Source organism: Mercenaria mercenaria, chromosome 10 (genome assembly GCF_021730395.1).
Source record: "Mercenaria mercenaria strain notata chromosome 10, MADL_Memer_1, whole genome shotgun sequence".
NCBI classification, from domain to species: Eukaryota; Metazoa; Mollusca; class Bivalvia; order Venerida; family Veneridae; genus Mercenaria; species Mercenaria mercenaria.
Genome location: NC_069370.1, coordinates 16973190 through 16999083, shown reverse-complemented (window position 1 = coordinate 16999083; position 25894 = coordinate 16973190). Strand labels below are relative to the sequence as shown.

Sequence of the window (25894 nt, the reverse complement as noted above, 5' to 3'; positions counted from 1 at the left end):
ATCAAATTTAGATTAGAAATTATACTGGCTTTACCTTTTTCTGTAACTTTTTGAAATCGAAAGTAGATGGTCGCCGAGTCAACCTGCTAGGTTTTAAAAAACATTTCTCTTAAAATCATTTTGATAAGAGGAAATGTCATGGTAAATTTTAATATCACTTACTATTAAATTATGTTAAACTGTCTTTGCATCATAACAATTTGTCAAACACATCCTTTTAACTGGAGATTTAGGCAAATCTACGAAAGTGTAACAATACCCGGACATTCAATTTTGGATAACAGGATTTTGATCAATAAAAGTATTTGAGCCAGGGGTTTTAAATACTGGTTGACAGGGATGAGAATCAAACAGGAAATTTTCTATTGCTTGAACTTTTATTCTTTTAGCTATACACATTTTGTTTTTACAGTTCTAACAGCTGTACTGTTTGTCATGTAAAATTCACCTGGGGAGTCTTCTTTCCAACAAAAGTGCAGGTTTAATTCTCAGTGGTGTTTTGAATTTAAACATAGTGCTTAAAGTGCCATAACTATTTAATTTTGCACAGAAGGCTTCATGTATTATTGTTCCAAAACATTAAAAATGCATGAATAATAAGATATAGACAAGTGAATTTTTTTAAGACTAGTGATTTTATAAGGGCAAATAAGTTTATATTATCATTAGATTTGTTAAAAGCTTCGTTATCATGAACATTATTACCGCAGTAAAATATCTCCCACTTGAACACCTCAATCTCCCACTTTGGAAAGCAAAAACTCCCACTTGGCATTCAGAAAAAGTTGGGATGTCTGCAGTCCCCATTTTACATACTTCTTTCAGGGCCTCACTAAATATAAATTTGAATTATGTAAAGTTTTCAGCAAACGTTAAGTTTTATTTTGATACCAACCATTGATAACAATTTGCAGAAATAAAAAAGTTACAGGTAAAAAAACTCATTTTCTGTCTGGGTTTATCATCAGTACCAGTAGAATACCCAATTCATTTTAGCCAATACCCAATTAATACAACCAAAATGACGTGTTAATAACCAATTCAATCTGAAAGCTTATCTGTCGCTCTGAATCTCTAATCTGTAGAACTTTTGGGAAAAAATTAATACCAAAACATTCGTCTACCATTTTGAAGTCATGTGACAGTCTTCATAAGTCACGTGAAAAAATGTAATTTGATTGGATAAATAATATTTTACGCATGCGCAGTATGAACTAGACGTAACTTCCGTAAACAGAACCAGGAAATAAAATTCGCATGGTTTTTATGAGGTGTATTTCATTATGTATGCGTTGACATTTAAAATGACGTATTTCTTAACAAATTGTTGATGATTTTCAATATGGCGGCGGACATCGATATGTCAGAAGATTGTGCTTTACCATCGAAATACGGCCACATCCCTCTGGAAGCATTGAATGCAAGTTGCAGGAGACAGCTAGCCTTGCATTTAAATTTAGAAGGATCTTTTAATGAAGACATTAACTTGATGAATGACTACAGGGGACTGGCAGAAATGGCTGGGTTTGGTTATTTAGAAATCAAAAACTTTGAAAGGGAGAGAAGCCCAACAGAGCAGCTGCTTGCTGACTGGACAGGGCGAGCAGATTTGACGCCTACTGTAGGGAATTTATGGAAACATTTGTTGACATTGGAAAGATTTGATGTTCTCACAGATACTAAAAACCTCATAGGTAATATGCAATAAAATATGACGGGGTTCTTTTAGCACAGCAGTTGGATATTAAAATCAAATTTTGTACTTAATTGATATTGTGTTTAGATGTGCTGACAGCTCCAGCTTTGTCAGACACATGTTGAGGTTTTGTCAGGTGTGACAATTTATATCAGCTTAGGTGTTTATGACACGTGATATCAGCAGTTTAGAGAATTTTTGACCTAGGTTTAATAAATTGATAACAAAGTTTACCGTTATAACATGTACATATTTGTTATGAAAAATACTTTGAATGTGACTGGCTCATTCTGTTAATTTTTTGAAATTATTGAGATTTTAAAGCTCTAAAATTTACAAATTTTCGGTTAAGCCATATACAGATGGATTTTTCTGTATTAGAAAACCAATCCACAGTAGGAAAATAAAGTTTTGGCATTATTTTAAATACATTTCTGAACGGCTTGTCTTACTGTAGTAACAGTTACAATATCCTCTTAACTAGAACACACTTGAATCTGTCAACATCATTGAAACATTATTTTGCAAAACAATATTGTCTCTAAAGTTCAAACAATTCTTAAAAAGAAAATTACTTTCACACAGATTTTAAGAGATCTGCGCACAATCAGCATTACAAAAATGACATAGTACATGGTTAATAGGCACTATGTTTGATGTAACATTTCATTTTAAAGTAATTAGATTTCCAAAAATATTATTGAAGAGTTGTATAAAACATAATTACAGAGTTGTTTTCTGTAATGAAATATATGTTGTTAATAATAAAATGTCATTTCTGTAATGACAACATTATTGGAATGACAGTTTCGGAAATGACAAATTGTTTAAAAGTTTGTCACATCACTGCTTCATTTACTTTAAATAAGTATTTTAAAAATACTTATTTAATAAATTCAAGGTGTGGGACAATGTATGCAAAATTTATTAGTGGGTGTTTTGCTCTTAAATCTAGATACAGTAATTTGGCTATAATAAGTGTTATGATAATGACAAATAAAAAGTATACCCACTAAAAATAGAACAGGTTAACCATCAACATGTGACTTTCCATATTGAATTTATCAAACTTGTTGAATAAAATTGATAAAATACTCTGCAGAGCCTCGCATTTTATTATTTTATTCAACTCTTCTAATAAAATTATAAATTCAATATGAATAGACACTCCTGTAATATCCTCTATTCTTGTCATTAAAATATAAAAAATATACTTTAAATGTTGGGGGACAGAGGTTTCTAAAACAAGTAAAACTTAGATGAGCCAGATATGGTGTAGTTTTGACATGTTTGTATTGTCTGGTAGGAAGTCAATTTTAATCTTACCAACATAGCTTTTGATTTGCACATACATGTACATGAAATAGATACTGATAGTAATGATATTTTTGCAGAGAGAGATTGTAACAAATATCTTGAGAACAAAGCAAGATTTCAAACAAGTCAAAAGCCAATTCAGGATAACACAGGTATGTTTGAACATTAGATAGCCCACAAATTGTGTTAAGAGTATTTAACTTTAAACATTACTATTTGCAGTAATTGTGAACACTACTATTTGCAGTAATTGTGAACACTACTATTTATTTTACAGTAAATGTGAACATTAATATTTGCAATAACTGTGAACAGAATTATTTGCAGTAATTGTATTCTATTAATGGCAAAGGATTTTTTTTCAAATAAACATAACTCCTATTTTAAATTACATCATTTGTAGAAAAACTTTTACTTACCTTTATAACTTAAAGTCTGTTTTTCATATCTACACTGGGAGTCATAAAAACAGCCAGCAAATTTTGCTGTCACTTGGATTTGGACTGCACCAAGAATTGTTTTTGCTATTATTTTAAGAAAATATATAAAAAATTACTGAAACAATAACATACATTGCTCCTGTACATATAAATAGTCTATATACATATAACTTAATATTTCACGCCCAAAAGGCTCATAAGTCTGCTCTGTTTGTCTGTTATTATGATGTGTAAATTGTATGTAATGTTTTTTCAGTGTCACAAACATTAGATCATAACGTGGATGAATCTGTTATCGTATCTGTGGATGACGGTATGTAAATTTTAGGAAACTGTACACATTAACCTTCACCCTGCTATATTTCTAAAATGGACTGTTCCATCATTCAGTCTGGACAGTATCACTATTTATTCAAAGGGGTGTTCACCATGATCATCCAGCACAGACTTGCAGGCTGATGTTAGTCTGCACTGGTAGCAAAGGTAAAATCACTTGCCTCCAGCAGGCTAAAGGTTAATGAATTGCACAGCTCAAATTTCTTGGGAAAATTAGCAGCTTGGACAAAGTGATACGTGTTTGTCTGAAAGCTTGTGAATATGTGATTTAACTCAGTAGATGAGACCCCATTCTTGTAAGAAGATCATTTGGTATATATTGCATTTGCCTCAGCAATATCAGTGCATGTACATTTTTATGCCCCCGAAGGGAGGCATATTAGTTTTCAACTGTCCGTCCATTCGTTTGTTCGTTAGTTCGTTCGTTCGTTAGTCACAACGTTAACTTTTTGCATGAAGGCACTTTACTCGCGAACCACTGCACCCAGGACCTTCAAACTTCACATGCTGATAGTACTTATTGAGTATACCACCCCTACTGACTTTGGGGTCACCAGGTCAAAGGTCATGGTCACAGGGGCCAACGTTAACTTTTTGCATGAAGGCACTTTACTCGCGAACCATTGCACCCAGGACCTTCAAACTTCACATGCTGATAGTACTTATTGAGTACACCACTCCTACTGACTTTGGGTTCACCAGGTCAAAGGTCAAGGTCACAGGGGCCAACATTAACTTTTTGCATGAAGGCACTTTACTCGCTAACCACTTCACCAAGGACCTTCAAACTCTACTTGCTGATAGTACTTTATGAGTCCACCAACCCTACTGACTTTGGGGTCACCAGGTCAAAGGTCAAGGTCACAGGGGCCAACGTTAACTTTTTGCATGAAGGCACTTTACATGCGAACCACTTCACCCAGGACCTTCAACCTTCACATGCTGATAGTACTTATTGAGTACACCACCCCTACTGACTTTGGGGTCACCAGGTCAAAGGTCAAGATGCTGCGGGGGCATTTGTCACCATTAGTGACAGCTCTTGTTGTACTTATCCAATGAGTCTATATTTGCTTGTTTGTGCCATCTTCCATAAAATACTTGTTTTACATTATACATTGTATAGAAAAATCCCTAAAATACTTATATTTACTTGGCCTCAGATATACAGCCTTGAACTTCAGTTGTTAAAGCATCAACTGCAAATGAAAGGTAGTCTTATTTGCAGTCCTGAGGTTATGAGACACATGATATTTACTTACTTGACAACAGTGATTGCTTGGATGGACTGAAACTTTTGATTATGAGAGCATTTTGGTTTTAGCATTTTCAAAATGTATGCTCTAGAAATTTATTTTATTGTCTCATTCACTTTTAGTGGAAGCGAGACTAAGCTATCCAAATCTGCTGTCGCCGGCATCTGGTGTAAGGCGAAAATACAATAATTGGAAATAACTCAAAAACCCTTACGCATATTTCTTTTAAACCTTGAAGGATGTTTTAGAAACTAATTTTACAACCCCTGATAGTCAGTAGTGACATTGACCTTGAAGACATTAGCGATTTTAGCTTATCTGATTTTTTAAAAAAAGATGATGAGTTATTGTCATCACTTGATCGGTGTCAGCGTCGGCGTTGCCTGGTTAAGTTTTATGTTTAGGTCAGCTTTTCTCCTAAACTATCAAAGCTATTGCTTTGAAACTTGGAACACTTGTTCACCATCATAAGCTGACCCTGTACAGCAAGAAACATAACTCCATCCTGCTTTTTGCAAGATTTATGGCCCCTTTTGTACTTAGAAAATATCAGATTTCTTGGTTAAGTTTTATGTTTAGGCCAACTTTTCTCCTAACCTATCAAAGCTATTGCTTTGAAACTTGCAACACTTGTTCACCATCATAAGCTGACCCTGTACCTCAAGAAACATAACTCCATCCTGCTTTTTGCAAGAATTATTGCCCCTTTTGGACTTAGAAAATCAGTTTTCTTGGTTAAGTTTTATGTTTAGGTCAGCTTTTCTCCTAAACTATCAAAGCTATTGCTTTAAAACTTGCACCACTTGTTCACCATCATAAGCTGACCCTGTACAGCAAGAAACATAACTCCATCCTGCTTTTTGCAAGATTTATGGCCCTTTTTGGACTTAGAAAATATCAGATTTCTTGGTTAAGTTTTATGTTAAGGTCAACTTTTTCTCTTAAACTATCAGAGCTATTGCTTTTTGAAACTTGCAACACTTGTTCAACATCATAAGCTGACCCTGTACATCAAGAAACATAACTCCATCATGCTTTTTGATGGGTGTGTGCGGTCCATATCTTTGTCATTCATGCATGGATTTTAAAATTATTGGGCATGAATGTGTACCACAGTAAGACGACGTGTCGCGCGCAAGACCCAGGTCCGTAGCTCAAAAGTCAAGGTCACACTTAGACGTTAAAGGTCATATTTCATGATAATGCAATGATGGGCATGTCCGGTCCATATCTTTGTCATTCATGCATGGATTTTAAAATAACTACGCATGAATGTGTGGCACAGTAAGACACCGTGTCGAGCGCAAGACCCAGGTCCGTAGGTCAAAGGTCCTAAACTCTAACATCGGCCATAACTATTCATTCAAAGTGCCATCGGGGGCATGTGTCATCCTATGGAGACAGCTCTTATTTGTTTTTTTTTGGATTTTTTGATGTCTGAAAATTCATAAAAATGACAATTTCTCAAAAAAAATTTCATTTATTACTTTGAAACCTTGTAGGATGGTTCGAAAATTCTTTTTACACCCCCATAGTGAGTCCTGGTGACTTAGTGACCTTGACCTTGAAGAAATTAGCATTTTTAGCTCATCTGATTTTTTGAAAAAAAATGATGAGTTATTGTCATCACTTGAGCGGTTGTCGGCGTCGGCGTCTGCGTCGGCGTTGCCTGGTTAAGTTTTATGTTTAGGTCAGCTTTTCTCCTAAACTATCAAAGCTATTGCTTTGAAACTTGGAATACTTGTTCACCATCATAAGCTGACCCTGTATAGCAAGAAACATAACTCCATCTTGCTTTTTGCAAGATTTATGGCCCCTTTTGTACTTAGAAATTATCAGATTTCTTGGTTAAGTTTTATGTTTAGGTCAACTTTTCTCCCAAACTGTCAAAGCTATTGCTTTGAAACTTGGAATACTTGTTCACCATCATAAGCTGACCCTGTACAGCAAGAAACATAACTCCATCTTGCTTTTTGCAAGATTTATTGCCCCTTTTGGACTTAGAAAATCAGTTTTCTTGGTTAAGTTTTATGTTTAGGTCAGCTTTTATCCTAAACTATCAAAACTATTGCTTTAAAACTTGCAACACTTGTTCACCATCATAAGTTGACCCTGTACAGCAAGAAACATAAGTCCATCCTGCTTTTTGCAAGATTTATGGCCCCTTTTGGACTTAGAAAATATCAGATTTCTTGGTTAAGTTTTATGTTTAGGTCAACTTTTTCTCTTAAACTATCAAAGCTATTGCTTTGAAACTTGCAACACTTGTTCACCATCATAAGCTGACCCTGTACAGCAAGCAGCGTAACTCCATCCTGATTTTTGCAATAATTATTGCCCCTTTTGGACTTAGAAAATCATTTTCTTGGTTGAGTATTATGTTTAAGTCAACTTTTCTCATAAACTATCAAAGCTATTGCTTTAAAACTTGCAACAGTTTTTCACCATCATAAGTGGACACTGTACATCAAGAAACATAACTCTATCCTGCTTTTTGCAAGAATGATGGCCCTTTTTAGACTTAGAAAATCATGGGTAGGACAATATTTCTATTACACAAAAAAAATCAGATGAGCGTCAGCACCCGCAAGGCGGTGCTCTTGTTTTAGATTTTTTTGACACCTTTGAAAATTCACAAAATGACAATTTCTCTGTACACATTAACCTTCGCCTTGCTACATTTCTAAAATGGACTGTTCCATCATTCAGTCTGGACAGTATCACTATTTATTCAAAGGGGTGTTCACTGAAAATTTTCTGACTGAATAGGGAACAGTGCAGACCATGATCATCCAGCACAGACTTGCAGGCTGATATTAGTCTGCACTGGTAGCAAAGGTAAAATCACTTGCCTCCAGCAGGCTAAAGGTTAATGAATTGCACAGCTCAAATTTCTTGGGAAAATTAGCAGCTTGGACAAAATGATACGTGTTTGTCTGAAAGCTTGTGAATATGTGATTTAACTCAGTAGATGAGACCCCATTCTTGTAAGAAGATCATTTGGTATATATTGCATATGCCTCAGCAATATCAGTGCATGTACATTTTTAGCTCACCTGTCACAAAGTGACAAGGTGAGCTTTTGTGATCGCGCGGTGTCCGTCGTCCGTCGTCAGTCCGTCCGTACGTCCGTCCGTCCGTAAACTTTTGCTTGTGACCACTCTAGAGGTCACATTTTTCATGGGATCTTTATGAAAGTTGGTCAGAATGTTCACCTTGATGATATCTAGGTCAAGTTCGAAACTGGGTCACGTGCCATCAAAAACTAGGTCAGTAGGTCTAAAAATAGAAAAACCTTGTGACCTCTCTAGAGGCCATAATTTTAAATGGATCTTCATGAAAATTGGTCAGAATGTTCATCTTGATGATATCTAGGTCAAGTTCGAAACTGGGTCACGTGCGGTCAAAAACTAGGTCAGTAGGTCTAAAAATAGAAAAACCTTGTGACCTCTCTAGAGGCCATATATTTCACAAGATCTTCATGAAAATTGGTCAGAACGTTCACCTTAATGATATCTAGGTCAAGTTCGAAACTGGATCACATGCCCTCAAAAACTAGGTCAGTAGGTCAAATAATAGAAAAACCTTGTGACCTCTCTAAAGGCCATATTTTTCATGGGATCTGTATGAAAGTTGGTCTGAATGTTCATCTTGATGATATCTAGGTCAAGTTCGAAACTGGGTCACATGCGGTCAAAAACTAGGTCAGTAGGTCTAAAAATAGAAAAACCTTGTGACCTATCTAGAGGCCATATATTTCACAAGATCTTCATGAAAATTGGTCAGAACGTTCACCTTGATGATATCTAGGTCAAGTTTGAAACTGGGTCACGTGCCTTCAAAAACTAGGTCAGTAGGTCAAATAATAGAAAAACCTTGTGACCTCTCTAAAGGCCATATTTTTCATGGGATCTGTATGAAAGTTGGTCAGAATGTTCATCTTGATGATATCTAGGTCAAGTTCGAAACTGGGTCACGTGCGTTCAAAAACTAGGTCAGTAGGTCTAAAAATAGAAAAACCTTGTGACCTCTCTAGAGGCCATATATTTCATGAAATCTTCATGAAAATTTGTCAGAATGTTCACCTTGATGATATCTAAGTCAAGTTCGAAAGTAGCTCACGTGCCGTCAAAAACTAGGTCAGTAGGTCAAATAATAGAAAAACCTTGTGACCTCCCTAGAGGCCATATTTTCCATGGGATCTGTATGAAAGTTGGTCTGAATGTTCATCTTGATGATATCTAGGTCAAGTTTGAAAGTGGGTCACGTGCCATCAAAAACTAGGTCAGTAGGTCAAATAATAGAAAAACCTTGTGACCTCTCTAAAGGCCATATTTTTCAATGGATCTTCATGAAAGTTGGTCTGAATGTTCATCTTGATGATATCTAGGTCAAGTTTGAAACAGGGTCATGTGCGGTCAAAAACTAGGTCAGTAGGTCTAAAAATAGAAAAACCTTGTGACCTCTCTAGAGGCCATAATTGTGAATGGATCTCCATAAAAATTGGTCAGAATGTTCATCTTGATGACATCTAGGTCAAGTTCGAAAGTGGGTCATGTGCCATCAAAAAGTAGGTCAGTAGGTCAAATAATGAAAAAACGTTGTGACCTCTCTAGAGGCCATATTTTTCATGGGATCTGTATGAAAGTTGGTCCTAATGTTTATCTTGATGATATCTAGGTCAAGTTTGAAACTGGGTCAACTGTGATCAAAAACTAGGTCAGTAGGTCTTGAAATAGAAAAACCTTGTGACCTCTCTAGAGGCCATACCCTTGAATGGATCTTCATGAAAATTGGTCAGAATGTTCACCTTGATGATATCTAGGTCAAGTTTGAAACTGGGTCACGTGCCTTAAAAAATTAGGTCAATAGGTCAAATAATAGAAAAACCTTGTGACCTCTCTAGAGACCATATTTTTCAATGGATCTTCATGAAAATTGGTCAGAATTTTTATCTTGATAATATCTAGGTCAAGTTCAAAACTGGGTCACATGAGCTCAAAAACTAGGTCACTATGTCAAATAATAGAAAAAAACGACGTCATACTCAAAATTGGATCATGTGGGAAGAGGTGAGCGATTCAGGACCATCATGGTCCTCTTGTTGTACTTATCCAACGAGTCTATATTTGCTTGTTTTGTGCCATCTTCCATAAAATACTTGTTTTACATTATACATTGTATAGAAAAATCCCTAAAATACTTATATTTACTTGGCCTCAGATATACAGCCTTGAACTTCATTTGTTAAAGCATCAGCTGCAAATGAAAGGTAGTCTTATTTGCAGTCCTGAGGTTATGAGACACATGATATTTACTTACTTGACAACAGTGATTGCTTGGATGGACTGAAACTTTTGATTATGAGAGCATTTTGGTTTTAGCATTTTCAAAATGTGTGCTCTAGAAAGTTATTTTATTGTCTCATTCACTTTTAGTGGAAGCAAGACTAAGCGATCCAAATCTGCTGCCGCCGGCATCTGGTGTAAGGCAAAAATACAATAATTGGAAATAACTCAAAAACCCTTACGCGTATTTCTTTTAAACCTTGAAGGATGTTTTAGAAACTAATTTTACAACCCCTGATAGTCAGTAGTGACATTGACCTTGAAGACATTAGCGATTTTAGCTCATCTGATTTTTTTTTTAAAAAAATGATGAGTTATTGTCATCACTTGATCAGCATCGGTGTCAGCGTCGGCGTTGCCTGGTTAAGTTTTATGTTTAGGTCAGCTTTTCTCCTAAACTATCAAAGCTATTGCTTTGAAACTTGGAACACTTGTTCACCATCATAAGCTGACCCTGTACAGCAAGAAACATAACTCCATCCTGCTTTTTGCAAGATTTATGGCCCCTTTTGTACTTAGAAAATATCAGATTTCTTGGTTAAGTTTTATGTTTAGGTCAACTTTTCTCCTAAACTATCAAAGCTATTGCTTTGAAACTTGCAACACCTGTTCACCATCATAAGCTGACCCTGTACATCAAGAAACATAACTCCATCCTGCTTTTTGCAAGAATTATTGCCCCTTTTGGACTTAGAAAATCAGTTTTCTTGGTTAAGTTTTATGTTTAGGTCAGCTTTTCTCCTAAACTATCAAAGCTATTGCTTTAAAACTTGCAACACTTGTTCACCATCATAAGCTGACCCTGTACAGCAAGAAACATAACTCCATCCTGCTTTTTGCAAGATTTATGGCCCTTTTTGGACTTAGAAAATATCAGATTTCTTGGTTAAGTTTTATGTTTAGGTCAACTTTTCTCCTAAACTATCAAAGCTATTGCTTTGAAACTTGCAACACCTGTTCACCATCATAAGCTGACCCTGTACATCAAGAAACATAACTCCATCCTGCTTTTTGCAAGAATTATTGCCCCTTTTGGACTTAGAAAATCAGTTTTCTTGGTTAAGTTTTATGTTTAGGTCAGCTTTTCTCCTAAACTATCAAAGCTATTGCTTTAAAACTTGCAACTCTTGTTCACCATCATAAGCTGACCCTGTACAGCAAGAAACATAACTCCATCCTGCTTTTTGCAAGATTTATGGCCCTTTTTGGACTTAGAAAATATCAGATTTCTTGGTTAAGTTTTATGTTAAGGTCAACTTTTTCTCTTAAACTATCAGAGCTATTGCTTTTTGAAACTTGCAACACTTGTTCAACATCATAAGCTGACCCTGTACATCAAGAAACATAACTCCATCATGCTTTTTGATGGGTGTGTGCGGTCCATATCTTTGTCATTCATGCATGGATTTTAAAATTATTGGGCATGAATGTGTACCACAGTAAGACGACGTGTAGTGCGCAAGACCCAGGTCCGTAGCTCAAAAGTCAAGGTCACACTTAGACGTTAAAGGTCATATTTCATGATAGTGCAATGATGGGCATGTCCGTCCCATATCTTTGTCATTCATGCATGGATTTTAAAATAACTACGCATGAATGTGTGGCACAGTAAGACGACGTGTCGCGCGCAAGACCCAGGTCCGTAGGTCAAAGGTCCTAAACTCTAACATTGGCCATAACTATTCATTCAAAGTGCCATCAGGGGCATGTGTCATCCTATGGAGACAGCTCTTGTTTTGTTTTTTTGTTTGATTTTTTGATGTCTGAAAATTCATAAAAATGACAATTTCTCAAAAAAAAATTCATTCATTAATTTGAAACCTTGTAGGATGGTTAGAAAATTCTTTTTACACCCCCATAGTGAGTCCTGGTGACCAAGTGACCTTGACCTTGAAGAAATTAGCATTTTTTTTTAGATTTTTTTGACACCTTTGAAAATTCACAAAATGACAATTTCTCGAAAAACATCACATATATTGCTTTGAACCCTTATGGGATGGTTCAAAAACTCATTTTACACCACCGTGGTGAGTCCTGGCCCCCTAGTGTCCTGGACCTTGAAGAAATCAGCCCTTGAAAGTTCACAAGAATTACAATTTTTCAAAACTTGTTACAGTTATAGCTTTGAAACTTTGGAAGATGGTTTTAAAACTCATTTTGCTCCTATTTCGTGAGTCAAAGCTCCTGTGGGCAAGACACTCAGGCGATAGCCTTGTTTTGTGATATGGAATAAGTTTTTGTGTCATAACACTGTATTTATTTCTGCAGTTATAAATGGAATCCCTACCATATATGATGCATTTATCTGCTACAACCCAGAAGGCGAGGACTTGGCATTTGTCCGTCAGCTAATTGAGATACTGGAGGTGGAAAACGGTCTCAAACTCTTTGTTCCGTGGAGGGATGATCTACCTGGTGCTTCACATAACACAGTTTGTGCAAAACTTATTGAACACAGGTACATGTAATTATGTAGGGATGGATTGCTAGAATATTGTTAAAGCTACTCTCCCACAGATGGGGTTGGAATTTCTCAGTATGATCATTTCCATCAAGTTGTCATAGAATATAAATATGACACTGAAAAATGATATTTCACAAACATTACAAGGGTTTTAAACTTTATTCTATTATGTACATTATTTTTGGTAGTTTCTCAGAATATTAAAGTTTGTAGCGCTAGTCACATTCACATGGCCCTGATTTTATTGATTTTTGAGAGGGAAAAACCTGAATGTAGAGGAAAATGTTGACATGTTTTTAAGAATAATACAACACACATTAAAATGACGTCATATACCTGGTTTCGAATTTAGATGTCGCTATGAAAAAAATATTGATGTTTCTTGTCCCATTGTAACTTAACAGATAGTTAAAACGGGTATGTTATATGTGTGTCTTTACTTTCAGATGTAAGAGGATGATAATAGTTATATCCCCTAGCTATCTAACTAGCCCAGCATGTGATTTCCAGACAAAATTTGCCCATGGCCTTTCACCAGGTTAGTAATGTTGTATATTAACCTTTAGCCTGCTGGCAACGAGTGGTTATGCCTTTGCAACCAGTGGAGACCAAGATTAGTCTGCACATCTGTGTAGGCTGATTATTGTCTGCACTGTTCGCAATTCAGTCAGTAAATTTTCAGTGACACCCCTTTGAATAATTAATGGTACTGCCCAAAATGAATGATGGAGTCCATTACAGAAATTTAGCAGGCTAAAGGTTAAATGTAGAGGTTCTGTAGATGCTTTAACAGGAAACAGACGTGCGTTGACACTGTTCTAAGATGAAACTTACGAAGCTGAATTAAATGAATACATGTATTACATGTTTATCAATAAGCTTTTATTTTATGGAAGACATTGTTTTTGTGTACACTGTCTGCCTGCCCTAATCTAACTTGTCTGTGCATCTTCTCTTATACCCCTGGACGGATTTCAGTGAAATGTCACAGGAGTGCTTTGGTATAAAATTTAGTTGTGCATGTCATTTGCATCTGCCAGTTGGATATTTTTATTGAGTTATGGCCCCTTAATGGTCAGTTTTTAAATACATATGTCTAGACTACACCTGTACTACTCAATACAACTGTCAGGGTTTAATTGAAAGTTCAAGGTCTGGAATGATCATTGTCAGGCCTATGGTTGAATGATTTCTTTTTCTGAGTTATTGGCCTTTGATTATTATATATGAAGTCATTGTAGAGATTCTTGTTCAAGCTTCATCTCCAAAACATCTGTCTAGATTTCAGTGAAACTTCAGAGTGATTGGTAAGAAGCCAGGTTGTGCATATCATCTGCATATTTAATGAAACATGTCATAATGATAGGTGACAATGAAAGGGACTATAGAGCAAAAGAACCATAACTCTGTCTTGAACAGTTTGAATCATAGCCCTTTAGGACAATTACTTAAAACTTAAAACTGCTGAAGGGAATATCATGTAACATGACATAATGATATATGGCAATGAGGGGTAGAGTGCAGATTTGATATAAAAACACAACGGCAGGCCGTAAGGCTATCTCTGTCTCTTGTTACTATTTCAAGGAAGTACTTTATCATAAAACTGATGGTAAAATATACTTTGCCATATTTCATTTACAAAATTATTCATATTGTATCCCAAAATGCAACAACTCAAAGTTCTTTTAATGCAAAGGTTTCTATTGCCTGTCAAATTCCTTTTCACTTAATATATGCATGTATGGTTTAATGCCCGGTAGAAAGCCTATTTCTGTCTATTATTGCCATCCAAACATTTAGCCCTTAATGCTTGTTATAATAATTATTTAATTCATCCATTTGATTTTCTTTGTTTCAATTCTTTCTTTCAAGTTTGTTGTTAAAACTCATATCTATTTTAGTAAGACTGTAGTATTTTATGTTTTGCTACACTTTTTATCATGTACAAATTAATTTTTCAGGCTCTCGAAATAAAAAGCTCATACCCGTGTTGATAGAAGATTGTACTATACCTGAAATACTACGCCATGTCACATGCTGCAATTACACCAAGAAGGAGCTACTTGAATGGTTTTGGAAAAGACTTGTCCATTCACTGAAGGCACCTCTAAATCCTGCAGAATGCCGGTTCCGCAATCAAAGCGAACTGAACCGGTTAAGTCTTGACACTTCATCGTCCGTGTCGTGCTGGTCAGGTTCCAGTTCAAGCTCTGGTGCAACATCATCAAGCTCTGGTTCAAGTTTATCAAGTACAGGATCCTCTACCCAACCGTCAGGTTCTGCACCTGAAACAAGAGGCAGTGATTATCTGCAGCCGACGGCAGCATACCCTACTTACCTGGAACTTTTGTCAGCTTCTCCACCGTTGCCAAGGCGATCTAACGATTATGAGCACATCAGTAATATTCGCCGCGCAAATAATAACACTTCAAATGGAACAGCTGTTGCTGGGCAGAATGCACATCATTACACACAGCCTATAGCTTCGCAAAACAGAAGTCAGTCGCCTAGCAACATGTCAAACAGGGGTAATGAAACATTGCAGAATAACAGCTCAATGCAAATAAATGGACAATATCAGCAGCTTATTTCCCCACTGGCCAGACAGGACCAGTCATCAAGGGGAAGTTCCCCAGCTATAAACAGGAGGCCCGTGCCACCAATCCCAACAGAAACTTCTACACAACAAAAAGAACAGAAAGAATATTTCTGCTGAAAGTAACATTACTTTCATTACATATATGGCATATCATGATACTGTAATGTGTTTACACATTCAGATTTAATATTCTAATATTACAATGCTCAAGTTTAATGCTGCATACTAACAAAGATGTCACAATGTTCTACTTGTAGCAAATAAGGAGTAAGTGCAGCAGCATTTGACTTACTATTTTGCTGTTTAAGACGGACAATAACTTATAGATAATTATATATCAGAAAGACATTTTATTTGGGTAAAACACTAATTATAAATTCCTTATGCAGTACAAAATTTTCCTTGTATGTGTGACAATAACCCTCCTTGTTGTGTTAGTAAGTTAAAACCTGTTGCGCTATATAGGATAATGTTTCAGAAGACTTATTTTCGAACTCAGAAGGTGAAAAGTAGAAAATATTTTACACTTTGTTATTTTGACTTTGTTTCATCTCCGACACATGATCATGTTGTTTGTCATGTCGTATCCTTTACAAGATGCGCATCATTTCTAATGCTCAGGGTGGCCAACCCACATGACTTTTGGATAAGAAAATGTCTTGATTTACGTAGCATTTTGCCTATATTTTCCTTATTACTTGACTTATTTTCATAAAGTGCGTCAAAGACAGCAAAACTCAGTACTTTTCTCCACACAAAGTGTCTGCCATCAGCTGTCAGTACTTTTCTAAAATACTTCTCCCAACAGCTTTTCATGGACTAACTATGTTGATAACATATACATTTCCACAGTTGAATGAAGTGTTTGAAAAACTAATGAGAATTGATTGCAGACATTTAGTAGAGAGGAAAGCACTCATTTTGCTGTTTTCGACGCGCATTATCCTTTGAAAATCCAGTAAGCAGTAAGGAAAATATAGGCAAAATGTCACCTTAAATGGAACATTTTCTGCATTTGAACAGTATCCAAAAGTCACCCTGAATGTTGGGAATAGATGAAATTGACTAGACAGTACAAAAATAGTTTGATTGTTGATACAGACCTACTTGGAAAATTTTATTCAAACAGCTAATGTTTTTAAAGTATGGGAAGTAAAAATGATTTTCAGCTGTTCTGCTTATTTCTCGCATTTCTGCCAAGTTAGAGAATTGGAGGGTCTGTGATCTGAACTGCTATATCATTTCAAATTTAGCTTACAAGTATGTGAGGGCATTGTAAAGAGATCGGAATGCATCAGATGAGGCCTAAAAAAATGCTTTGTTTCCAGTAACATGCTCAAGAAAATTAGTGTAGGTAGGTCGGAAAATGGTTCTATTTTTGGAATTTGTTTTTATTAAGTGAGACTTTTCGAAAATTATTTTTGTGTCAAAAAATGAATACAAATAAGGGGGTTATGCCTTTAGAGCATCAGTAAGTTGATTTCTAATATCACTGACCATGTTTAAAGCATAAAAAGTGCAGTTTTGCAACTTTTTATTAAGAAGTTGAAAAAAAAATTCTCCAAGGCCATAAAAACATTTAGGGTCTGGCCAAAAATTTAGGGTAGGTCGGGATACGGGAAACAAACAGTTCTTTTTTTTTAGCTCACCTGTCACATAGTGACAAGGTGAGCTTTTGTGATCACGCAGCATCCGTCGTCCGTGCGTTAGTCCGTCCGTCCGTTCGTAAACTTTTGCTTGTGACCACTCTAGAGGTCACATTTTTTGTGGGATCTTTATGAAAGTTGGTCAGAATGTTCATCTTGATGATATCTAGGTCAAGTTCGAAAGTGGGTCACGTGCCATCAAAAACTAGGTCAGTAGGTCTAAAAATAGAAAAACCTTGTGACCTCTCTAGAGGCCATATATTTCACAAAATCTTCATGAAAATTGGTCAGAATGTTCATCTTGATGATATCTAGGTCAAGTTCGAAACTGGGTCACATGCCATCAAAAACTAGGTCAATAGGTCTAAAAATAGAAAAACCTTGTGACCTCTCTACAGGCCATATATTACACAAGATCTTCATGAAAATTGGTCAGAACGTTCACCTTGATGATATCTAGACCAAGTTCGAAACTGGGTGACATGCCTTCAAAAACTAGGTCAGTAGATCTAAAAATAGAAAAACCTTGTGACCTCTCTAGAGGCCATATATTTCATGAGATCTTCATGAAAATTGGTCAGAATGTTCACCTTGATGATGTTAAGGTCAAGTTTGAAAGTGGGTCACGTGCCGTCAAAAACTAGGTCAGTAGGTCAAATAATAGAAAAACCTTGTGACCTCTCTAGAGGCCATATTTTTCATGGGATCTGTATGAAAATTGGTCAGAATGTTCACCTTGACGATATCTAGGTCAAGTTCGAAAGTGGGTCACGTGCCATCAAAAACTAGGTCAGTAGGTCAAATAATAGAAAAACCTTGTGACCTCTCTAGAGGCCATATTTTTCATGGGATCTGTATGAAAGTTGGTCTGAATGTTCATCTTGATGATATCTAGGTCAAGTTCGAAACAGGGTCATGTGCGGTCAAAAACTAGGTCAGTAGGTCTAAAAATAGAAAAACCTTGTTACCTCTCTAGAGGCCATACTTATGAATGGATCTCCATAAAAATTGGTCAGAATGTTCATCTTGATGATATGTAGGTCAAGTTCGAAAGTGGGTCACGTGCCTTCAAAAAGTAGGTCAGTAGGTGAAATAATGAAAAAACGTTGTGACCTCTCTAGAGGCCATATTTTTCATGGGATCTGTATGAAAGTTGGTCTGAATGTTAATCTTGATGATGTATAGGTCAAGTTTGAAACTGGGTCAACTGCGATCAAAAACTAGGTCAGTAGGTCTTGAAATAGAAAAACCTTGCGACCTCTCTAGAGGCCATACCCTTGAATGGATCTTCATGAAAATTGGTCAGAGTGTTCACCTTTATGATATCTAGGTCAAGTTTGAAACTTGGTCACGTGCCTTAAAAGCTAGGTCAGTAGGTCAAATAATAAAAAAACCTTGTGACCTCTCTAGAGGCCATACTTTTCATGGGATCTGCATGAAAGTTGATCTGAATGTTCATCTTGATGATATCTTGGTCAAGTTTGAAACTGGGTCAACTGCGGTCAAAAACTAGGTCAGTAGGTCTAAAATTATTAAAATCTTTTGACCTCTCTAGAGGCCATATTTTTCAATGGATCTTCATGAAAATTGATCTGAATGTTCACCTTGATGATATCTAGGTCAGTTTCAGAACTGGGTCACGTGCGATCAAAAACTAGGCCAGTAGATATAAAAATAGAAAAACCTTGTGACCTCTCTAAAGGCCATATTTTTCACGAGATCTTCATGAAAATTTGTGAGAATAATCACCTTGATGATATCTAGGTAAAGTTCAAAACAGGGTCACGTATCTTCGAAAACTAGGTCAATAGGTCAAATAATAGAAAAACCTTGTGACCTCTCTAGAGACCATATTTTTCAATGGATCTTCATGAAAATTGGTCAGAATTTGTATCTTGATAATATCTAGGTCAAGTTCAAAACTGGGTCATATGAGCTCAAAAACTAGGTCACTATGTCAAATAATAGAAAAAACGACGTCATACTCAAAACTGGGTCATGTGGGAAGAGGTGAGCGATTCAGGACCATCGTGGTCCTCTTGTTGTTTACACCTGATTACTTTTGTCAATATTCACATCATGTGTGCTGAATGTTTTATCGCACAAACATTCTTTCTGAACATACAATTACATGATCAAACTGTGGATATTTTTGTTGTACTTTCATGAATATTTTTTTCATTCTCGTAAATGTTATGTTTAATGATTTTTTACCAAATTTTGAATGTATAGATTGTTAAAATTGATAACTTTTGACTGTATTTTTGAAGTACTTCCCTGATTGGGACAAGTGCAGTTTCAGTTAATTGTTTAGCTCAACTATTTTAAGTTATTTTTTAAATAAAAAGCTATTGTCACACAATGGACCTCTGCATCACAGAAGCTTTGCATGTATGCATGTTTCTCTAAAATTACTGGGGAAAATGCTTTCAAATTTAACACAAATAATTGGCATCTTGAGTTCACCTCTTTTGACAATATACATAACTCTAAAGTTTTTATTTTTGTCAAAATTTTGCCCACTGATAATTAAAAAAATTCAGTCAGTTTTGCATGTAAGCAGATCTGTCAAAATTTTCAAGGTCAAATGCTTTCGAACTGTGTACATGTCTTTGACATCACAAGTTGACCTTACAAGGCGTGTTACATAATTCTTGCTTTATTTCTTTTTAAATTATGCCTTGTTTAAACTTAGAAAGTTCTGCATGTGAACAGGTTTCTTTGAAAGTATACTAGGCCAAATGCTTTCAAACTCTACACAAGTCTTTGACGTCATAAGATGACCTTACAGGGCAAGGGATATAACTATACCTTTATTTTGTTGAAATTATGCCCCATTTTAAGCAGTGGAAAGTGTGTATAAGCATTTTTATCAAGATCAAAAGAAGTGATTTTTATAGGTGCTATTTTCAATTAGTCCTGTTCTTTACAAGGAACAGCATCTTACTTTGTTTTATGCTGTATATAGGATAGATCTGTATATTTTGATTGTGAGTTTTTATACTGCCTTTACAAGGAACAGCATCTTACTTTGTTTTATACTGTATATAGGTTAGATCTGTATATTTTGATTGTGAGTTTTTATACTGCCTTTACAAGGAACAGCATCTTACTTTGTTTTATACTGTATATAGGTTAGATCTGTATATTTTGATTGTGAGTTTTTATACTGCCTTTACAAGGAACAGCATCTTACTTTGTTTTATACTGTATATAGGTTAGATCTGTATATTTTGATTGTGAGTTTTTATACTGGCTTTGTTCTTGTAATTCCGTCTTTTCATAAAGGCAGATGGTATTTCTCTTAGAGTCGCTTGATGTGTTTTTAGCTCACCTGTCACATAGTGACAGGGTGAGCCGTGATAGCCCTTTGTCCATTGTCCATCGTCCGTCCGTCCGTCCGTCCACAATTTCTTGTGAACACGATAGAGACCACATTTTGCAATCGATTTTAATAAATCTTGCACACAACTTGTATTGGCATAATATTTTGGTTGCTTTCGAAAACTGGCCAAATTCCTTCATGGGTTCCAGAGTTATGGCCCCTTAAAGGGCCAAAATTTGCTGTTTTTGGCTTGTGAACATGACAGAGACCACCGTTTGCAGTTGAATTAATAAAACTTGCACACAACTTGTATTGGCATGATATCTCGGTTCCTTTCGAAAACTGGCCAGATCCCATCATGTGTTCTAGAGTTATGGCCCCTTAAATGGCCAAAATTTGCTATTTTTGGCTTGTGAACACGATAGAGACCACATTTTGCAAATGATTTTAATTGAACTTGCAGAACTTGTATTGGTATAATATCACAGTTACTTTTGAAAACTGGCCACATCACATCATGGGTTCTAGAGTTGTGGCCCCTGAAAGGGCCAAAAATTGCTATTTTGGCTTTTGCAGCCATATAAAGACTTCAGTTATGGTTTTATTTGATACAAACTTGCAAAATACCTTTATCAACAATAGATCTTGGATTCCATGATGAATCCAGCAGATCCAATCATAGGTTCCAGAGTTACGGCCCCTTATTGACCCCTGAAAGAGCCAAAATTTGTTAATTTTACCTTGTGAATATTTTACCTAGGATTTTAACTACACTTACAACTTAAGTCACAATAATATCTTGGTTCCTTTCGAAAACCGGCTAGATTCTGTCATGGATTCTAGAGTTACTGCCGCTAAAAGGGGAAAACTTTCTGTATTGGCGCTTTCAGCCATATAGAGGTTTCATTTATGCTTTGATTTGAAATCAAAGAATAAGCTTGTTTTACACTCTAGGGGGCACATTTTTTATTCTATCTTCATAAAACTTGGTCAGAATGTTTGTTATCATAAAGTCTTGGATGATTTCAAATCTGGGTCACGTGGGGTCAAAAACTAGGTCACTAGTTCAAATCAAAGGAAAAGCTTGTATACATTTCTAGAGGGCATATTTATTACCCTATCTTCATGAAACTTGGTAAGAATGTTTATCTTGATGAATCCTAGGCCAAGTTCGAAACTGGGTCATGTGGGGTCAATTTTCCCTAAACTTTGTCAGGCTGTTTGTTTTCATGAAATCTTGGACAAGTTTGAATCTGGGTCATGTTGGGTAAAAAATTAGGTCACTAGGCCAAATCAAAGAAAATGCTTGTGTACACTCAAGAGGCCACATATTTGGTCCAATCTTGATGAAAATTGGTCAGAATATTTGTCTCCATGAAATCACTTGGTAAAACATGATTACACTGTTATGGTGTGTAACTCTGGTGAGCGACCTAGGGTCATCTTGGCCCTCTTGTATTGGTTTTTTTTTGGAGCATTTGATTCAGTTTTGTTTATGATTTGATCAGTCTTTAAATGGTTGAAAATCTACTTAACTTAGATTGAATGATAGTTATTGTGATCATCAATACGTAAAGTAGACAAAAGTTGTTGTTTTTTTTGTCTGTTTAAACCAAGGGTTCAGGGTGAGCTACTAGTGTAGGTGGCTGCAAGGCACTTGACCCCTTTTAGGGGCAAATAGAGCTAAAGATGGAAATACCTTTTAACAACTTCTCATGAACTTCTTGATGGAAAATCATCAAACTTGGTCTATGGCATCATTCTAAGGTCTTCTCTCAAATCTGTTCAGTTTGGGGTGCTCGGCCCCTTTCAGGAGCCACTAAAGCTACAAATATAAAATCTTATTAAATGAACACTTCTTATAAACCACTTGATGGATCTTCATCAAATTTTGTATGTAGAATCATTTTAAGTTACTCAGATTTGTTCTAAAGGGGGCACTTGACCTGTTTTATTTTTTGTATGCTAAACACGGGCTATACCATTAATGATTCAGTGTATCATACATATATTCAAGGTCAAATAGTCAAGGTCAGGCAAGTTATTTATTACTTACTTGCTTCAGCCAGCTTGTATAAACTACAGTTGCACTGTACTTTATGTTTGTGTAAGAATCTCTCAAAATGATCTCTCATTTGAAGGGAAACATTTACTTCTCTTAGGTCGCTTACAGCTGTTGATTTTTATGTTTATTTTTGAGGCACCAACATTTTTTGTGGAGGTGGGGAGTCAGAGTTGCCCTTGTCTGTCAGTCTGTCTGAATTTATGTCAGGCATGTCTGACCCAGAGTCATCAAACCTAACAGGGTTGTCGTTAAGTATGTGAAGTTGTGCACCATGTGTTTTAATTGAGTTTTCGCCAAACCAGCCCAGAGTTATAGCCCTTGACTTAGTCAAAAATATGCAAAAAAATGGCCTAAAAATTTTTTGTGGCATGTATCTCAAAAAGTATTTGACCTAGAATCATGAAACATTATAGAAATATTCTTCCTTCAGCTTATGAAGTTGTGCACCTAGGGTTTTGTTTGAGATTTCACTCAGCCAGACCAGACTTATGGACCTTGACTTAGTCAAGAATATGCATAAAAGGCATAAAAGTTGTGTCGAATGCATCTCAAAAAATATTTAGCTTAGAGTTGTAAAGCATTACAGGATTGTTATATAGCATGTGAAGTTGTGCACATGGTGTTCAGTTTTGGATTTCACTCAGCCAGACCAGAGTTATGGCCCTTGACTTAGTGAAAAATACACATTAAGTGTTTAAAATTTTGTGTTGCATGTGTCTTAAAAAGGTTTTGTCATTGAGTCATGAAACCATGAAGGAATGTTCTTCAGCATGTGAATTTAAGTGCATCTTTAGATTTTGGATTTCACGCAGTATGTAATGGTTGTTGACTTAGTCAAAAATAAGTATTTAGAGCATAAAAAATTTTGTCGCCTGCATCTCAAAATATATTTGACCTGGAGTCATAAAACATTAAAGGATTGTTGTATAGACTGTGAAGTTGTGCACTTGATGTACTGTTTTGGATCTCACTCAGCCAGACCAGAGTTATAGTTCTTGACTTACTTAAAAATATACATGAAGTACTTAAAAGTTCTAAGTTGCAGGTATCTTAAAAAGCATTTCATCTAGAGTCATACTGACTTTGGGATATTTTCGTCATGGTTAATTTTTCGCCTATTTCGCCACCCATATGAAGTGGCAAAAATATAAAGCTCAAAAATATACCTATGTCCAAAATTTGACACCATATAAACGTTAACACTGCAATACCTGTTTACATTGATTATCGATTGCAAATACCTTACATCGAGTATAAAAGGATAATTCCTTTTGTTTTACCTGTATTGTTACAAAAACAAGAAACCCGAGATTTTCTCACCTTGACCAATTTTTATTAAATCTATTGAATACGTGTAGTTGATAATTAATGTTAAAATTTTGATACACTTACTGTACATGGTTGTCACAGTGTGAAAACAAACATGTCTATTCTCAGATATTTTCAACAAAACATTTTAACGAATTTTATTGCTTTTGTTTTAATTCAATTCACAATTTTTTTATGTATATACCAGATATAATAAAGTCACATGTACGCAGTTTGTGTTGTGGATAATTGCAGAAAAGTAACCTAACATGGCAACTTTTCAAAAATGCGGGTAATGTTGTTGGATTTTGATGAAATTTTTGGGCAAATTTTCACCACCTATGTAAGAAGGCAAAAAATACACATGCCAAAATAAAAACACTACATTTTGGGTTGAAAGGGCGAAAATTTGCTGACACGAAAATATCCCAAAGTATGGTAATACCATGTAGAAAGACAGGATGGGGGCCCCAGTGTCCTATAGATACACATCTTGTCTCTTATTTTATCTATGAAATCATGTATGTGGAAAACTGGATGGCTGTTTTGTGTCACTTTGTACTTGAATTTGGTTTTTCTTATGTAATCTGGAGTATACTTTGAAAAGGGCATGTAAGTTGAAACATAAATGAAATAAGGCTCAAAGCAATTCTTGATATGAAGGTTTTATGCACAGCACCAACAAGTTCTTTTATAATATAGTTTGTCCACAATACCTCTCTATACTGTTGGCAAAATCCGAATGCAGTTAGTAAACATTTGGCACAAATATACCAGTATGTAGTTATGGCCCTTTGATTTTTATACATAAAGTCAACATAGTAATTTCATCTTGGAGTCAAAAATCTTGTTGCTGCATCACCTTGTAAACCACTGTTCAGATTACTAAAATAAATTTAACAGCAGTGAATGGTATGAACTGCATACTATCGAAACATCCTGTTAGAGTAGTTACTTCAGGGGTATGGCCCTTAGAAAGGACCTTTCGTAATAAAATTTATCTGGACTTCTTCTCCAGAACAGTATCTAGGCCTGTAATTTTTCAGGACAGTTCCTGATTTCAAGTTTTCGACTGCCATAATTTCCTCTATACAACTATTGAAAAAGGACATTACAGACTTTAGAATGTAGATTTTCAAGTCTTCTATTTTTGACTGAATCCCAGGCCCGAATGTAACTGGTGGTTTAACCTTTAGCCTGCTGGCAGCAAGTGATTCTGCCTTTGTGACCTTCGCTGTTCAGTTAGTAAATTTTCAGTGAACACCCCTTCGAATAATAAGTGGTACTGCTCAAATTGAATGATGGAACAGTTCATTTTAGGAATTTAGCAGGGTAAAGGTTAAAATAAAACTTCATACACATGATCAGTACAAGGTCTAGTTTGGCTTTATGGATTTTAGATCTGGATGATTTTATATGGAGTAATGACACTTTAATATTAAATTCTTACCGATTTTTTTTTCAAAAACAACCATCTAGGTCCTCATTTTAGTTCTTCGCCAGTTTTAACCGAATTTATATATCTTATGTAAAAAAAAGTCAGATCTTATATTTTTATGACCTTTTATCGAAAATTCTTTTCTCACCAATTTTACACCTGAATAGTATTGAATTTTCTTTGTATATCGTGGCAAAATGAATTAATTCTTTTTTTTTTTTTTGTAAATAAATTTAAATATTATCTTTACATGCATGTTGATCATAGTTTGAATTGTATAGTGTAAATTTATAGTTTTATATTTAAATGTGTTTGAGACATTGTTTTCTGCTCTATCTTGACCAGGAAATAAAAATATTAATATATTAGTCTTTTTTTTTTTGTTTGTGTGTGAATTATAGAAATGGAGAGATAAAATTTACCCAGTGAACATACAATCTCCCAGTGAAATTTTCACCAACATATACACCAGTGACATTTTAGTATTTTTAGCTCATCTGTACCATAGGTTCAGGGTGAGCTGTGTGATAAGGCTGCACCAGTCTTTTCTGTCATTCCTGGTCTGTCATCTGACTTAATTCTTTCCATGAACCGCTTGATGGATGATCAGTAAACTTGGTCTGTGGCATCCTTGTATGGTCTTCTTTCATATT

At 35.6% G+C, this 25894-nt stretch overlaps 1 protein-coding gene across 1 annotated transcript; it reads left to right on the top strand.

Moving 5' to 3' along the window:
- The first annotated feature begins 1213 nt into the window (after positions 1–1213).
- Positions 1214–25609, top strand: LOC123560922 (myeloid differentiation primary response protein MyD88-like). Its single transcript, XM_045353073.2, has 6 exons — positions 1214–1694; positions 3091–3165; positions 3710–3766; positions 12662–12851; positions 13304–13395; positions 14822–25609. The coding sequence occupies exons 1-6, from the start codon at positions 1331–1333 to the stop codon at positions 15574–15576; spliced, it is 1533 nt and encodes a 510-aa protein (XP_045209008.2). The 5' UTR covers positions 1214–1330; the 3' UTR covers positions 15577–25609.
- Positions 25610–25894: the final 285 nt, after the last annotated feature.

What these genes read in the sequence shown, in the direction of transcription:
- LOC123560922 (XM_045353073.2), top strand. Translation starts at nt 1,331, where the DNA reads ATGATTTTCAATATGGCGGCGGACATCGATATGTCAGAAGATTGTGCT. An exon ending in AGATACTAAAAACCTCATAG is followed by an intron (nt 1,695 to 3,090) that starts GTAATATGCAAT and finishes ATATTTTTGCAG; the next exon opens with AGAGAGATTGTAACAAATAT. An exon ending in GCCAATTCAGGATAACACAG is followed by an intron (nt 3,166 to 3,709) that starts GTATGTTTGAAC and finishes ATGTTTTTTCAG; the next exon opens with TGTCACAAACATTAGATCAT.